The sequence below is a fragment of the Jatropha curcas genome, chromosome 3 (genome assembly GCF_041381405.1).
Source record: "Jatropha curcas cultivar XTBG-Jc1 chromosome 3, XTBG_Jcur_1.0, whole genome shotgun sequence".
Lineage (NCBI taxonomy): Eukaryota > Viridiplantae > Streptophyta > Magnoliopsida > Malpighiales > Euphorbiaceae > Jatropha > Jatropha curcas.
In genome coordinates, this window is record NC_143153.1 from 12,365,705 (window position 1) to 12,382,727 (window position 17,023).

The 17,023-nt window shown below is 25.9% G+C and overlaps 2 protein-coding genes across 2 annotated transcripts; both read left to right on the forward strand.

Moving 5' to 3' along the window:
• The first annotated feature begins 2,354 nt into the window (after positions 1-2,354).
• Positions 2,355-2,847, forward strand: LOC149497571 (glutathione S-transferase U1-like). The gene is made up of 2 exons (XM_089719214.1): positions 2,355-2,678; positions 2,821-2,847. Exons 1-2 carry the CDS (start codon positions 2,355-2,357, stop codon positions 2,845-2,847), a joined length of 351 nt encoding a protein of 116 aa, XP_089575340.1.
• Positions 2,539-12,328, forward strand: LOC105633444 (putative glutathione S-transferase). Its single transcript, XM_089719406.1, has 3 exons — positions 2,539-2,678; positions 9,949-10,334; positions 11,790-12,328. Exons 2-3 carry the CDS (start codon positions 10,011-10,013, stop codon positions 12,150-12,152), a joined length of 687 nt encoding a protein of 228 aa, XP_089575532.1. The 5' UTR covers positions 2,539-2,678; positions 9,949-10,010; the 3' UTR covers positions 12,153-12,328.
• Positions 12,329-17,023: the final 4,695 nt, after the last annotated feature.

The following is a 17,023-nucleotide window of genomic DNA, read 5'->3' on the forward strand; positions in this document are numbered from 1 at the left end:
ATCACACATATATAAATATATTTTATAATGGATTAGTAACTGGAGTTTTATATTATTTCCTAAAAAATTTTTAAGTGTTATCAAATCGAAGATTCCGATAATATATTTTTGGGCTTGGGCCCAGCTGGCAAATTTGGGCTCGAATTGAGACTGTATTCTATTCGCAGCCCACAAAGTCAAAATTTCTGATTTTTAATTTAATAAAAATTTAAAGGTTTCAAAAATAAAAATTCGGGGTATTTCAATCTCCCCCCTTAAGACAATTCGTCCTCGAATTGGAATCTAGTAAGAGAGACTAAGAATAGACACACAGAGAATTTCAAAGTCATAAGAAATTACTTCCAACACCAAGGACACAGCTCAAGAGTGGATAATATGAACCTAGGAAAGAAAAGAGTCAAGTATTCTAATTGTATTTCTATTGCCAACCATCCTATTTAGTGCCATTTGGCTGAAGTTTACGAGAAACTTAAGCTTATCGTCTAAATCTCCAAGTGCTATCTTCGGACAGCTACTGAAATCTTTTAGAAAATCTCTTTTGAATAAAATCTTACAATAAAACTTGGTTTAACAAGAAAAATATATTTTTCTCAAGATTATATAATTTTATTTGAAAATTTAAATTTTATGAGACATTCCTTCGTGAAAGCCAAACACATAATTTACAAAAAGCAAACAATTGAAATTATAATTTACTTATAATAATAAGAATTAACTCGTTTAATTTACATATATTATTACTAAAACTTTTCTTAATCAAAAGTTCAGAAACTACTACTTTAATCCAAAACTTTAAGAAAAATCGTATTGTAACTTTCGTTGTCTATTAGTATCACAGGGCGACTCAAGCTCACTCTCTTGGTTCTTACCTATACAAATCCTATTCTTCCTATAATATTCTTATCATATACCAGTTCCACTATTCGATGACTCCTGGACTAAAGGGCCTCACTGCACTCCATAACTACCTTACCTTTACAAAGATTTTTAATGCTTTCAAGACTGTATTCTATTCGCAGCCCACAAAGTCAAAATTTTGGATTTTTAATTTAATAAAAATTCAAAGGTTTCAAAAATAAAAATTCGGGGTGTTTCAACCTTAGTCTTTTTTTTTTTTTTTTTTGTCTATCAACATCAAATTTCATTAAATCATGTGTTCTCCAGATGAATGATGGGTTAATTTTTAAAATTCAAATTGGTAATTTTTTAATATAAATTATTTCTTGTTATATGTTAAGTTCTGAAAAGAGATTTATTCTGAAAGGAGATTTATTCTTAATAATAACTTTTGTTTTTATTTTTTATTTTCTTTTTCATTACTGAATTAATTTATAACTACTATTACTTTAATTTAATAACATATTTATATCTCACTTATAATAAATAGATGGCCTCTTAACGAATAATCATTTTTAATTTCTTGATATTTTTTCTCTTATATTCTAAATCTGTTTGATTTGAAAGAAAATAATATTTATGATATTGAAAAAAGACTAGAACTATATATTTTTATTTTGAGTCATTTTTTGGGGTTTCAAGAATTTGTATATATTCGCATATATTCCTTTCTCCAATACATTGGATAAGTAATACTGATTTGTTATTATTTTTCATTATAATTTTACATAGATATTGATTTTGGGTTGAGGGTAGGGTTGGAGATTGTGTGATGACTTTATATTTTTACTAGGCACCTATTAGGGTTTTAAAAATGTGCATTACGGACTGAAAGATTAGTTCTAAGGATTTGGTTGAACTTTATTTTGAGACCACTTCATTATATAAAAATAGAATTAAATATATAAAAAGTAATATTACAAGTAATTTGTACGAAAAAGTCTAATACAAATTAACCAATTGTATTTATTTTAATATAAACTTATCCTTTAATATTATATATATAAAAAATTAAAAGAGTAAAAAAAAAGTATATAACGAGAATAGTCAACGTATAACGCACACCATAAAAAAAAAAAAGATATATAAATACAGAAATGGTACCATAATTAGGAAAATAGATTTCTATATAAATTAAGAAGATGAACTCCTAACTAACTAAGAATATAAACTTCTAATCGATATGACATTTACTAATTTGATAACACTTTTTTTTTAAATGGATGTATTAAATATTGTGTCAGTTTTCAACGCATCAAAGTTATTAGCCGTTCTTATTTTTGTATTGACTTTCTCTTTTGGCAACAACTTTCCTTTGGTATATCCTTATGTGATAACAAAAAAAATGGCAAAAGGAAATAAATAAATAAATCTGATAATAAAATATAACCTCAAATAAAAAGGACACCATCTACAAGGCAAACCACAAAAACCAAAAGGCTTTATCTCTGAGAGACATGGCAAGCCAAGACCAGGCGGTGAAGCTTCTGGGAGGATGGTTCAGTCCATTTGCTCACAGAGTGGAAGTAGCACTGAAGCTTAAGGGCATCCCTTACGAGTTTCTGGAGGAAGATTTAGCCAACAAGAGCCCTCTGCTTCTAAAATACAACCCAATCTACAAGAGAATACCTGTTCTTGTTCAAAATGAAAGACCCATTGTTGAATCCCAACTCATACTTGAATATATTGATGAGACTTGGAAACACAGCCCTCTGTTGTTGCCTCAGGATCCTTACCAGAAGGCCATGGCTCGTTTCTGGGCTAACTTTATAGATGACAAGGTATGCAGTCTTTCCTTACGTTATCTAAGAAGAAATAGTATAGAAAATAATTCAAAAAGCTAACAATTTAAAACTTTCAATTGAATTTCTCTTGAATTTGTTTTTCGAATAATTTTCTTTTAATTTCTTTAAATCTTTTTAGTATAAAGTGTTTATATTCGCCAAGTAGAACAAGTTTATAAATTTAATTGTTGTTTGGAACTTTATTTTTTTAATCTATGAATGTCTGTGAAAAAATTTGAGTTTAAATTAAGATAAGGAATTGTTGTTATCTCATAAAATTGGAGTCCAGCCCAGATGAAATCCGGATTATTCATATTATTGAATCATATATGTTTTTGACCGAGTCTAAATTTGAGAAATGTCACAAGTATATAAAGCATTGACATGTTCAAATTATAATTTCTTTTTTAATAAAAATTGAGATAAGTGATCTGAGCAATAATATATATTATTAGGATTAAAATAAACGAAAAAAAGCTACAAATTAATTAATTAAAAAAATATAAAAGTAATTGAAAAAAATTAGATGAGAGACAAACAGAAAGTTGAAGCTGTCATTTCGAAATGAAAAATTCCCAGACTTGGTATGTACGTCGGAATAGAATTCTATTAGGTTATCTTGACGTACGAAATAATATTAAAAGATAAAATAATTTTTTATAACATTATAGTAAAAACTATATAATAAAATAATAAATTATATTTTATCGAGATATGCTGAAAAGTTATAATGTTAAGATATGTCTTCTTAAATATCTTATTAAATTTTTCATAAAGTATGGAATAGTAGAAGCCATACATGGTATGACCTTCATACTATTGATGTATTTTTCAATAGTGATAATAATTTCGAAAATTTAACTAATTATATTAAAATAAGAAATTAAGTATTTTTTTTATTTTATGTTTATGATTTATTATAGATGATTGTTTATTTACTTAAACATTAATATATTACTTATTTAATGTATTATGTCCTATTTAATGTATTATGTCCTATTTAATGTATTATGTCCTAAGCGTGTGGATGCCCTACTTTTTTAAAAATTATCATGTCTTGTACGTTTCCATATTTCGTGTACCGTGTCCATGCAACTTAATTCTTAGTATGTGAGACTACTTTATATATTAAGCTAATTAACCAAAGTTTCTTTTTATTGCTAATAAAAAAATGAAATGTTTTTTTTTTAAATTTATTTTTTTGTCATTGAAATAAGAAATTAAGTACTTTTTTTATTTTATGTTTATAATTTATTATAAATAATTTTTTATTTATTTGAAATATTAATGTATAACTTATTTAGTGTAGTGTGTTTTAAGTGTATGGATAGTCTACCTTTCTTAAAAATTGTTGTATCCCATATATTTCTGTATCTTGTGTCCTGTGTTCGTGAAACCTAACTTCTGGTATATGAGATTACTCCTACACCAAGCTAATCAATTAAGGTTTTTCTTATTACCAATAAAAAATGAAGTATTTTTTTTTTAAATTTGTTTTGTGGCATGAAATAAGAAATAAAGTATATTTTATCTTCATGATTTATTATAAATGATTGTTTATTTATTTGAAATATTAATGTATTTTCTTATTTAGTGTAGTGTGTTCTAAGAGTGTGGATGTCCTAATTTTTTTAAAATTATCATATCTCGTAGTTTTTATACCTCGTGTCCGATGTCCGTACAACCTATCTCCTCGTATATGAGACTACTCAATACACCAACCTAATCAATTAAGGTTTTTTTTTATTATCAATAAAAAACGAAGTGTTTTTTTCTTAAATTTGTTTTTGCGTCGTTAAATTAAGAAATTAAGTATTTTTTGTTTTAGGTTTATAATTTATTATAAATACTTATTTATTTATTTGAAATATTAATGTATCACTTATTTAGTGTACTATGTTCTAAGCATGTGGATATCCTTACTTTTTTTTAAAAATTGTTGTATCTCGTATGTTCTTGTATCCCATGTCTCTGTCCATGCAATTTAGCTCCTGGTTTATAAGACTACTCAATATACCAAGCTAATCAACGAAGGTTTTTTTTTATTACCAATAAAAAATGAACTATTTTTTTAAATTTATTTTTGTGTCATTGAAATAAGAAAATTTTTTTTTATTTTATGTTTATAATTTATTATAAATGATTGTTTATGTATTTGAAATATTAATGTATTACTTATTTATTATACTGTATCTTTAAGTGTGTGGATATGCTACTTTGTAAAAATTATCGTATCCGTATGTTCTTGTACTCGTGTTCTCTGTTTGTGCAACCTAGTTCTTAGTACATGAGACTACTAAATACACAAAACTAATCAATCAAGGCTTTTTTTATTACCAATAAAAATGAAGTGTTTTTTTTTTTAAATTTATTTTTATGTCATTGAAATAAGAAATTAATTTTTTTATTTTATATTTATAATTTATTATAAATGATTGTTTATTTATTTGAAATATTAACGTATTACTTATTTATTTGATGCAGTGCATGTATGTCCTACTTTTTTAAAATTTTTGTATGAAAGAGGGTTGGTGAAATGTTAAAATATAAAAAATAAAAAATAAAAAATAAAAAAAGCTGTAAGTATATATTACTGTTGGTTCCTACTGTAGAAAATGTAAAGATATAGTTTGATTGATTTTGTAGAAAACGTTTGTGATAACTAATTGTTGGTCAAAATTTAATTGTTGGTCCCTACTGCTTTTATTTCTGATTTTTTAATTTTTAATAATTAATCAAATTTGTTGGTCCTACTCTTTCTCCTTACGCTGAGCAATTTTAGAGGCTTACACTTGACAATTTCAGAGGTTTGCACTTGATTTCTATATAATATAAACTACTCTGCTTTTATATATTATATAGATTTTGAGGATTTGTTATAGACTATTCGACTTGGTGCGTATGTATGGAATATAATTCCATACTAAAGGCTCATCATAGACTGACTAGGGATGACAATGTGTGCGTTTAAATGCACTGTCCGAATTCGAACCCGATTATAAATTAGATATCTGAATCAAAATCCGATTATAAATTAGGTACTCAAAATCTTTTAGAAATTCACCTTTAGTATTCAAACTTATCCCGAATTCGATTATAATTACTCGTTAAAATATCCAAATATATGGGAATAACTCATATTAGGTTCTGTTGTTAAGGCTGTTGCCTTCTTTATGCTACAAAAAAAAAAAAAAAAAAAACCCAAATGTAGTTAAATACTCATTTAACAGTAAAAATATATTTTTTTAAATAAAATATAAGTAAAAATTATAAAATTATTATTTTGACTTAATAAAAAATATAATATAAATATTAAATATAACTATAGCAATAATCACAATAAAAAAGATACATAAATATATATAATTTTCTTTTAAAAAATAATTATTTTAAATATTTTTGAAACATTAATTAAATGAGTAACTGGTGGCAAATATCCAAGTCATTGAACCCGAACTCGATATGGGTAGTAAATATACTAACTAAACCTGTCCCAAACTCATTTATTCATTATTTGAACCTGGAAAATTAGATTAGATAGGATTGGTACCCATCGAATCGGTTAAAATTGTCATACATAATGTTATGCATGCTCCACACAAACATAGGACAAAAGAAGAAATAATAACTCTTTTTCTAAAAAGAACTCAAAAAATGAAATAGTTGTTTAGTCTCAAATATGTTAGAGTCTGTTGGGTCTGCGTTCATTAGAATGTCTTAAGGCGTATGATGGTAGTGTGGCTTCACGGGCTGTGGACCTGTTAGTCCAAAAAGGGGGGAGGGGGAAGATAGACAAGAGGGGCAAAAATAGATAGTTGAGAAGATAGAGAGAAAATACAGAATTTAGGAGTTGGAAAAATAAGAGAGAGAGAGAGAGAGAGAGAGAGAGAGAAAAGAGAGAGAAAGAGTGAATGTTAATGCTTTCAAGTTTGATATCTTGAATTTCGTGTCATTTACAATAGTTTCACCCCTATATATAGGAGTTTGAGGAGTGCACTCCAAGAAAAGTAAATATTTTAGAATTTATATACAGTCTTATGTCACCGATATATTATTTACCATATATAATGTATATATACATCATTGGACCTCTTGGCCCAGGTGCCCTACATAGGTCCTTTGTGGTGAGTCCATAGGCTCATGTGCATTGCAAGCCGACTTAATGATCCTAATGGTGTGTCCGGTCGCTTGAAAGGTTGCGCCTTCTTTTAATGTATATGTCTTTTGGCAAGCCCTTTTTCACCTATTATAAATGGCAAATTATTGATATTATCTTTCTCATTCATTCCTCTAGTTTCCCTAACCTTCTCCCTTTTCCCAAACAATTTGCTTTTTGCCCTTATATCCCTATGTTCTGGCCAATCTCCTACTGGTGTTCCATTCATCGGTTGCCTAGTGTCATTTTTGCCTTTATACATTCATTTCTTAATATGGAGACTGCTTATCCTGAGTAAGAATGCCTTGGTCATGTTATTGATCGAGCATTCTTCAACCTATATTGATGAAGTCACATACGTGGACACAATAATTTGACTAGCAAATTCTTAGTCCATTTTTAAAAGGCAAAGGTCGGTCGTCTTTTGTTTAACTTTGTTTGCTACTGAGGCATCTTCTCCTCCTTTGGCTCCTTCCTAATAATGTGTCTATTTGAAATAAGACCCTTACGAATTAATTGATTTTTTCTAAAGAAATTCTCCTTTGGTGTTCCCGCTTAGAGCCCACCTACCAATCTTTATAGAAACCAATTAGTATCCATGATCTTCTTGAGTTTTATTTTCAGCCTATTCCAATTTGACGGTCTCTTCTTCTCACAAATGTTCTCTTTTTGTCCTACTCAACTAACTGCTTTACCTTTAGGTTTGGTCCCGTGTCCCATTCCCTTTTGGACATGGTTATTTTGTAACATTATACTACCACCTAATTAAATATTAGTTAATACATACCTTATAATATATATTAATAGACAAATTTTATTAGTTAATATAAATTAATAGGAGTCTTATAATTTTTATAAGTTTAAAACTTTTTATATGCAAAACAAAAGAGAAACTCAATTTTATATGTAGAATAAATAACTACCTTTCGAGATCAAATATACATGCATAGCCGTAATTAATATGCATATAACATTTTACGTTTCTTAGGATAGGATTCCTCCTAAGCATTTCCAAAATAATAGAACCATAATATATTAAATTAGATAATAATTTTTTATTTAAATATAATTTGATTTTAAATAGAAAATTAATATAATCAATCAAATTAAATATTTCTTAAAAATATTTTTTTTATTCCTTAACTAATTAATAAAGGGTCAATTTTATTTAATCGTACAATATATATTTGCTATATACTATCTACTTATACATTACATATGTAAAATAAAATGAATTTATTAAATTATATTTTGACATATTGCATATAATCTATACTATATATAAATGTGGAAATATAAGGGAATAATGAGATTTCCGATAGCACCCTTAATAAAATTTGAATATCCTAACATAACCTTAACATAACCTTAATCATGACCAATTAAAAAATTATATTTTTTTAGTTGATTGGATATAATTTGTTAAAATTATTTTTTAAATAAATACATAAAGATAATTAAACATTTCAAAATGTTATATTTTATCTTTTTTAAATTTAATTTTTAACAAATATATATGATAATGAGAATTTAAAAATTTTATATTTTATTTTTTAAATATTTTATTTTATTTTTATATGATTATTTCAATTATAATTTAAAATATTCTATTTAGGAGAGAGATAAAAAAAGATAAAATATATTCTTTTTTTTTCTTTATGTTTTGTATGATTTGATTGGAGATATTGTTTAAAAAATAAATTTTCAAATAGAATATTCATAATATTTTATTTAGAAGAAAAAAGAAAAAAAAAAAATTTTTTGTATGATTGTAGTGAAATTGAGGGTTTATTTGTAGAGAATAGAAATTTACTTTTATTTAATATTTTTTATTAATTAATTAATTTTAAATTTATAATTTAAAATAATAGAGAAACAAAATACTTAAATAAATCAATATCGGATCTTAGTATGATTTGCTTTGTAATTTCTATTATTGACTTGGCCTTAGTCTTTTTTTTTTTTGGGTCCATCAACATCAAATATCATTAAATCATGTATTTTTCCAGATGAATGATGGGTTGATTTTTAAAATTCAAATTGGTAATTTTTTAATATAATTTATTTCTTATTATATGTTAAGTTCTGAAAAGAGGTTTATTCTTAATAATAATTTTTTTTATTTTTTATTTTCTTTTTTGTTACTGAATTAATTTATAACTACTATTACTTTAATTTAATAACAGATTTATATTTCACTTATAATAAATAGATGGCCTCTTAACGATTAAGCATTTTTAATTTCTTGATATTTTTTCTCTTATATTCTAAATCTGTTTGATTTGAAAGAAAATAATGTTTACAAAATTGAAAAAAGATTAGAACTATATATTTCTATTTTGAGTCATTTTTTAGAGTTTCAAGAATTTGTATATATGCGCATATATTCCTTTCTCCAATACATTGGGTAAGTAATATTGATTTGTTATTATTTTTCATTATAGTTTTATATAGATATTGATTTTGGGTTGAGGCTAGGTTTGGAGATTGTGCGATGACTTAATTTTTTTACTAGGCACCCATTAGAGTTTTAAAAATCTACATTATGGACTGAAAGATTAGATCTAAGGATTTTGTTGAACTTTATTTTGAGACCACTTCATTATACAAAAATAGAATTAAATATATAAAAATTAATATTACAAGTAATTTGTACCAAAAAGTCTAATACAAACTAACCAATTGTATTTATTTTAATCTAAAGTTATGCTTTAATATTATATAGATAAAAAATTAAAAGAGTATAAAAAAATATATATAACTAGCATAGTCAATGTGCACGCACGTTATAAAAAAGACTAGTATATATAAGCACAAGAGTGGTACCATAATTAGAAAAATAGACTTCTATAAAAATTAAGAGATGAACTCCTCACTAATTAAGAATATAGCCATATATGACATTTATTAATTTGATAACACTTTTTTTTTAAATGGATTTATTAAATATTGTGTCAGTTTTCAATGCATCAAAATTATTAGCCGTTCTTATTTTTGTATTGATTTTCTATCTTGGCAACTACTTTCCTTTGGTATATTCTTTATATGATAACAATAAAAAAATGCAAAAAGAAATAAATAAATAAATCTGATAATAAAATATAACCTCAGATAAAAAGGACACCATCTACAAGGCAAACCACAAAAACCAAAAGGATTTATATCTGAGAGACATGGCAAGCCAAGACCAGGCGGTGAAGCTTTTGGGAGCATGGTTCAGTCCATTTGCTCACAGAGTGGAAGTAGCACTGAAGCTTAAGGGCATCCCTTACGAGTTTGTGGAGGAAGATTTAGCCAACAAGAGCCCTCTGCTTCTAAAATACAACTCAATCTACAAGAGAATACCTGTTCTTGTTCAAAATGAAAGACCCATCGTTGAATCCCAACTCATACTTGAGTATATTGATGAGACTTGGAAACACAGCCCTCTGTTGTTGCCTCAGGATCCTTACCAGAAGGCCATGGCTCGTTTCTGGGCTAACTTTATAGATGACAAGGTATGCAGTCTTTCCTTACGTTATCTAAGAAGAAATAATATAGAAAATAATTCAAAAAGCTAACAATTTAAAACTTTCAATTGATTTCCTCTTGAATTTGTTTTTCGAATAATTTTCTTCTAATTTCTTTAAATCTTTTTAGTATAAAGTGTTTATATTCGCCAAGTAGAACAAGTTTATAAATTTAAATGTTGTTTGGAACTTTGTTTTTTTAATCTATGAAGGTATGTGAAAAAATTCTGACTTTAAATTAAGATAAGGAATTTTTGTTATCTCATAAAATTGGAGTCCAGTCCAGATGAAATTCGGATTATTCATATTATTGAATCATATATGTTTTTGACCAAGTCTAAATTTGAGAAATGTCACAAGAATATAAAAGCATTGACTCGTTCAAATTATAATTTCTTTTCAAGAATAATTGAGATAAGTGATCTGAGCAATAATATATATTATTAGGATTAAAATAAATGAAAAAAGCTACAAATTAATTAATTAAAAAAATTGAAAAGTAATTGAAAAAAATTAGATGAGATAAGTGATTAAAATAAATGAAAAAAGCTACAAATTAATTAATTAAAAAAATTGAAAAGTAATTGAAAAAAATTAGATGAGAGACAAACAGAAAGTGGAAGCTGTCAAATTTTGAAATGAAAAATTCCCAGACTTGGTATGTAAGTCGGAATATAATTCTACTAGTGTTAGTGTTAGAATCCGGGTGATGTGCGAAATAATATTAAAAAATAAAATAATTTTTATAATATCATTTAAAAATAGTAAAAATTATATAATAAAATAATAAATTATATTTTATTGAAATATACTGAAAAGTTACAATGTTAAAATATGTTTTCTTAAATATCCTACTAAATTTTTCATAAAGTATGAAATAGTAAAAGCCATACATGAATTTATTATAGATGTAGGTTTATAACTTAAGCCTTTTTTCTTTGAAAAATTATATGAATGTATTTACTTAAAAAAACAAATTTCTGTTTCTATTTCCATTTTAATTTAAAAACTTAAAAAACACTATTCACAACTTTTATAATTAAGAAATCATAAAATATATGTCATAATAAAACGAAAAGTACATTTGATCCAACTTGGATTTGACACCATTTTCATTTTAACCTAATCAAATGTCTAAAATGATCCATATATATTGCGAGCAAAATTGGCGGTATTGAACCCATTGAAAGCATTATAGACAGTTTACCTGGCTACAGTAAAAATTACGCAACTTAAATTGGGCCATTTAGCACTAACTCAAAATAAAATTTATTACATATGAAGCAATAATATAAAATGATAAAAAAAAATTCAATTAAATAAAAAAATATTTTTTCTATGATTCATAACTACTTTGACAATTTCACGAGTATTCTATTTGCATTTTATCTCATATCTAATGTCACTATTAATCTTATTGACATTTTGTTAATCTTTTTAAAGCTAACGGAAGCTGTAAGGAGAGTTATAGCTACTGAAGGAGAAGCACAACAAAAAGAAGTGAAACAAGCAATAGAAGCATTTGAAGTACTTGAAAGAGAGATTAAAGGTAAGAAATTTTTTGGAGGCGAAACAGTTGGATTTGTTGATATTGTGCTTGGTTGGATCACTATATGGCTGGAAGTGGTAGAAGAAACAACTTGTGTAAAGATATATAACCCTGAAAAATATCCTTCCATTCACAAATGGATTCAGAATTTTCTCCAGTTACCTGTTGTTAGAGAAACCATGCCTCAACATGATATGCTGATCCAATATTTTGTGACAATTCGTCAGATTACACTTGCTTTAGCTGCTGGAAAATGAGATTTTTAAGCTACCTTAACAAACAATGCTCTTGGTGTTGGACAACTTAATAGTTCATGCTCTGTTTGTGTTTATTTATATTTGTGTTTCTTCTCAGGAAGTTATTTGTGTTTAAACTTGGTTACTATGTTAAAGAATTGATAGAGTTTATACTATTAACTATTTTTTTTGTCTTTTATCTTATATTAATGGGTCATTTAATACATAGAGTTTATTCTGTTATTCATATGAGATATAGAGTTTGTTCACAATCTAGGGTGGAGTTGACAAACTATCGGTATGGTTATAGCATAGGTTTATATGTAATTTATCTTGATTATGGGAATCGTTAAATTCTAATTTCTTGTGCTAGTGCATGTTGAATATATTGAACATATACCACGTAGAGGATAAGTGTTTTTATATTGACAAAATAAAACAAATTCTCTAATTCATTAATAAATATATATTAATTACTCTTAATCTTGATTTAATTGTAAGAAATGTATATTGTCTATTGTTTTGATTCATTCAAGGGTAAGTTTCATTAGAGAACTATAAACTGAGTGTGTTGGACAATAACAATATGCATTTGAATCTGTGTCTCGGTATAGGTGAATCACCCTTGAGAAACTTATAACTCTTCACTGTGTAAAACCCTGTAAGTGAATTTTATATCCCACATATAAAATAAGTTAAGTGGAATTCTTGAGGAATTGAATTGTCAGTTAAATAAAATAGTCGATAATTTTAATTTAATTTATAGGTATCTATGATCTTAAACATAGGGAGTTTGTATATTTTAATGTTAGGAGATTCGAAATTAATAAGAAGTTTAATTATGAATTTTTAGTAGAATAATTCATAATTTATTATAATAATATTTTACAAGTTGTGTAGATACATAATTATAAGGTAGCCTTATTAATTTTATTCAGGTGGGTCCCTGTTGTGCTTGTGTTAAGCATGACCAAGGTTCAATTCCAAGCCGGAATCGAGACTGACAGTTTAAGTTTCGGTTGCGGTTCTTTATATTTAAAAATTAAAACCGACAGTCTTGGTTTAAAATTAGCGGTTCTGATTTGAAACCTAATATATATATATATATATATATATATATATATATATATATATATATATAACACTTCACATTTAATTTTAAATTATTAAATTAATTTTATTTTTCATCATTAAATGCAGTAAGTTACAATCATCTTAAAATTTATTAATCTAAATATAGCTTATAAATTATAAGTTGAAAAAAAGAAAAGAATTGCTCATTTAAAAATTTTTAATTTAAATCTTTTAACCTTTGTAATATATATTTTTTACATATAAATTAACAATATTTATTTAAGATTTATTTTTGACTCTTAAATAAAATAAAAGACATTTTTCTCCCTTACAACTATAAAAAAACGATAATTTAAAGTGCATTTCTTGGAATAAAAAATTTATATTATAATTTTTAACTCTTAATTTAGATAGAAAGACGTTTTTCCCCTTTATAATGGGAAAAAAAGGGCTAATTGAAGGATATATTTTGGAATAAAAAACTTATATTATGATATTTTTTGTTAATTGTTAAGTAAAATTAAAGGACATTTTTATCTTTTCTAACTACAAAAAAACGGAAAATTTGAAGGGTTTTTTTATGAATAAAAAATTTATATATTAACTATCAATGCCTTAATAATCTTCCTTTTTTTTTTCACAATATCAATTTTTTTTTCTCTAAACTCCATTGAATTTCTCTTATCATTTCTTTTCTCCTAATATAAATAAGTACAAGCTCATTTTTTTACATGTCTCTCAATTTAAATTTATAGAAATTAAATACTAGTAAAGAATTTTAAATTTAAGTTTTGTGTAGTTATAATTTTTTAATAAATTTTAAAACTATTAATTTACTCTTTTAGTCTTTTTTTTTAATTTAATAATATTATTTGTGATTAATGTTCTTATTTAGCTAAAAAAACTAAAAAGGTTAAAAAAAAGTTATTTAAATTCGGTTTCAGACCAGAACCGAATCGAACCTGACAATTTTAAAACCGTCTAAAATCAGTTCGTTTCCGTTTTCATCTTTTTTGAAATCGAAACCGACGGTTTTAGGACATATAAGAGACGTTGAAGTAAACCTAGACGTTAGTCTTCCATATTTCGTTTTTTCCCTCTCAATAGCCATCTGCCCACACATACAGTTCTAAAGAAATAACTTAGGTCATACAACAAAAGAATGCAGAGAGAATTAGTGTGTTTTCGGTAGAGCAGGAGCTGATTGCGTAGGAGCAAAATCAAAATCAATGTTGATTTCTTTCGCTTAAGAGGTATTTATAATTTCATAACCTTGATTGATGTTTTATGTTTCTCTGTGATTTGCCTATATATTATGCATATGCGATCTTGTGAATTCCGTTGTATAATTTTCCTTCAAGAACAACATTCAACCTATGTTTTTATATAACACTACAAAAACTAATCAATTGTGAAAATTATATAATTACTGAATAATTATCGATTTATATCTTTGGTATATTTGTTATTCTAACATAATAATGATTAATATTTGATTCTACTATTAAACTTAAAAAAAAAATCAATTACAAAAATTATATTAATTACTGAATATTAATTTTTTAAAAAAAGAAAGACAAATATTGTTGAATTGAAAATCCTAATAAAAGACTATTATTTTAAAGTCGTAGGAATCCTAATTAGTATTGAAATAAAAAAAAAGACAATTTTTGTTTTGCTTTAAATACATACTATATTGATTTTCAATATATATATATATATATATATATATATACTTTATTAATTTACTATTGTAACAATGACTATATTTAAACTCTACTTTAATTCAATAGGAAATTCTAAGAATTAGTAAATAACTAATAGTTGAACTTATTTAGAAACCATATATATACACTCGTGAGTATGAACATGGGAATAAATAATGTGTCGTGCTTGTTTTAGAAAATTAGTCAATAATCTATATCTATTTATATTATATATAAAAGTGAAAATAAATGGGAAATAATGGGACTGCCGATATTGTTTTATGAAATTTAAGATATCCTAAAATAAACTTAGTTTTAACCAATTAAAAATTTTTAACCTAAAAATATATAAAATATTACTATAATTTGATTGGATTTTTTTTTTACTAAAACATTTTAAATTTTTTAATTTTTACTATTATTATTTTATTGTGTCTAATTATATTTTATTTCATTATATTATTACGTAAATTAGTAATATTAATTTAATAATTTTTATTATTACAATAAATTTATTTTAAATAAATATATCTAGATGATTCAGATTTAATTTAAAAAGAGTATAGTTAAATTTCTTCAATTACAAATTGCAATTCTAATTTGATTAGCCAAAAAATAAGACAAAAAATTATTATTTTTAAACATCTTGAATTTAATTAGTTATATTGATATCTTATATAATTCAAATCCTATTTCTAGTAAAGAATATAGTTTTGTTAATAGAATTTTCACCTAAATAAGGGTGGCGACTCCAAAATAAAACTTTTACCAAAGTAAAAACCTTTTTCGAGAATTAAACGGATTTAATAAAAGAAAACCATTTTGATAAATAAAATCAATCAAGCCCGTCCAATTCAGTTCTTTTTCAAATCACTTTTGAAAAAACCACGCGTCCTCAACAATTAAATTATTTTGGTGGTAAATATAAATTTCATTTGTCATAAACTTTGTCGCTAATTTTATCGATACGTTTTTATCAGTAATTGTGTGCCACCCAAGCCAACATCATCATGATCCTCCTCCTAAGCAACTTTCTCTTCTGCACCTCTTAGATCTACCACCGTCAACAAGGCCAGAACTATTACTAGGTAAGCAACACTAGGTGGGTCAATACTAGCAAAAGTCGAATTCGATGCACCGATTGTTGTGGTACAAGTTGGATGCATATGCAAATGACGACTAAGCTAAGAAATCATATCATTTTGCTTTTTAAGCTCTCGCTCCATCATCTCATTTTGTTCCTTAAGCTCTTGCTCCAAAGAGGCTATAATGCCCTATTTTTCAGTGCCTGAAATAGTAGTTTACCAGTCTGTGAATAGTGTCACCTATCCTGAGTCGATATTATTTCAGTCCAGAAAAATTATTATTTATGTTTTATATTTTATTTAATGTAGAGCATGCATGCATAATTTTGGTGGGTTAAGTTATGAATTTATTTAGTAATTTATGAATAGTGAATTATGGTGTTTTATTAATTGGAAATGGAGGATTACTTTTATGGAGTAATTTTAATATTTAATATGGAGAAAAATAATATTTGAGAAGAGTTTATTGGAGAATATTTCTAGCCATTATATTAAAATACCTTTGAGTTGATCTTGACTATCCATCCTAAAGTGCCTAAGGAAGTAGTTACTAATGACAAAAATAACCTCATTATTTTTGCAATAGCCTTTTTATTTTTTCCATTCCTTCCCTTTTCTCCTCATTCTTTCCCTTTTACCATCCATTGTCCTTCATTGTTAATATTCCTCTCCTCTCTAAGAAGAGGATGAACCACTTCTCTCTCTTCTCCCCTCTCTTTTTTTTCTTTCTTTGCTCGTAAATCCTTTCAACTACTCTTTGTCCCATGAAATTACACCATAAGACATGATGATTTAAGAAGATAATTGGAGATTTTAGCTAGTTTGCTTGGAGAATTTGAGGAATTTCTCCACATATCTAACAAGTAAGTTTTAGAGTTTTGATTTCATTTTTGGATTTTAAGTTGGGGATTCTCATGCTATGATCTTTCTATGCATTCTTCTTCTCCTCTTTGCTTTTTCTTAGTGTGATTTTTTGAGTCTTTTCCTTTGGTTAGAGGTGGGAGAATCCCTCCACCAAAGACAGAGA

Excerpts from the sequence above, each read along its gene's own strand:
- LOC149497571 (XM_089719214.1), top strand. The coding sequence starts at position 2,355 with ATGGCAAGCCAAGACCAGGCGGTGAAGCTTCTGGGAGGATGGTTCAGT. Across the intron at positions 2,679-2,820 it reads CTAACTTTATAGATGACAAG|TATAAAGTGTTTATATTCGC; the intron begins GTATGCAGTCTT and ends AAATCTTTTTAG.
- LOC105633444 (XM_089719406.1), top strand. The coding sequence starts at position 10,011 with ATGGCAAGCCAAGACCAGGCGGTGAAGCTTTTGGGAGCATGGTTCAGT. Across the intron at positions 10,335-11,789 it reads CTAACTTTATAGATGACAAG|CTAACGGAAGCTGTAAGGAG; the intron begins GTATGCAGTCTT and ends ATCTTTTTAAAG.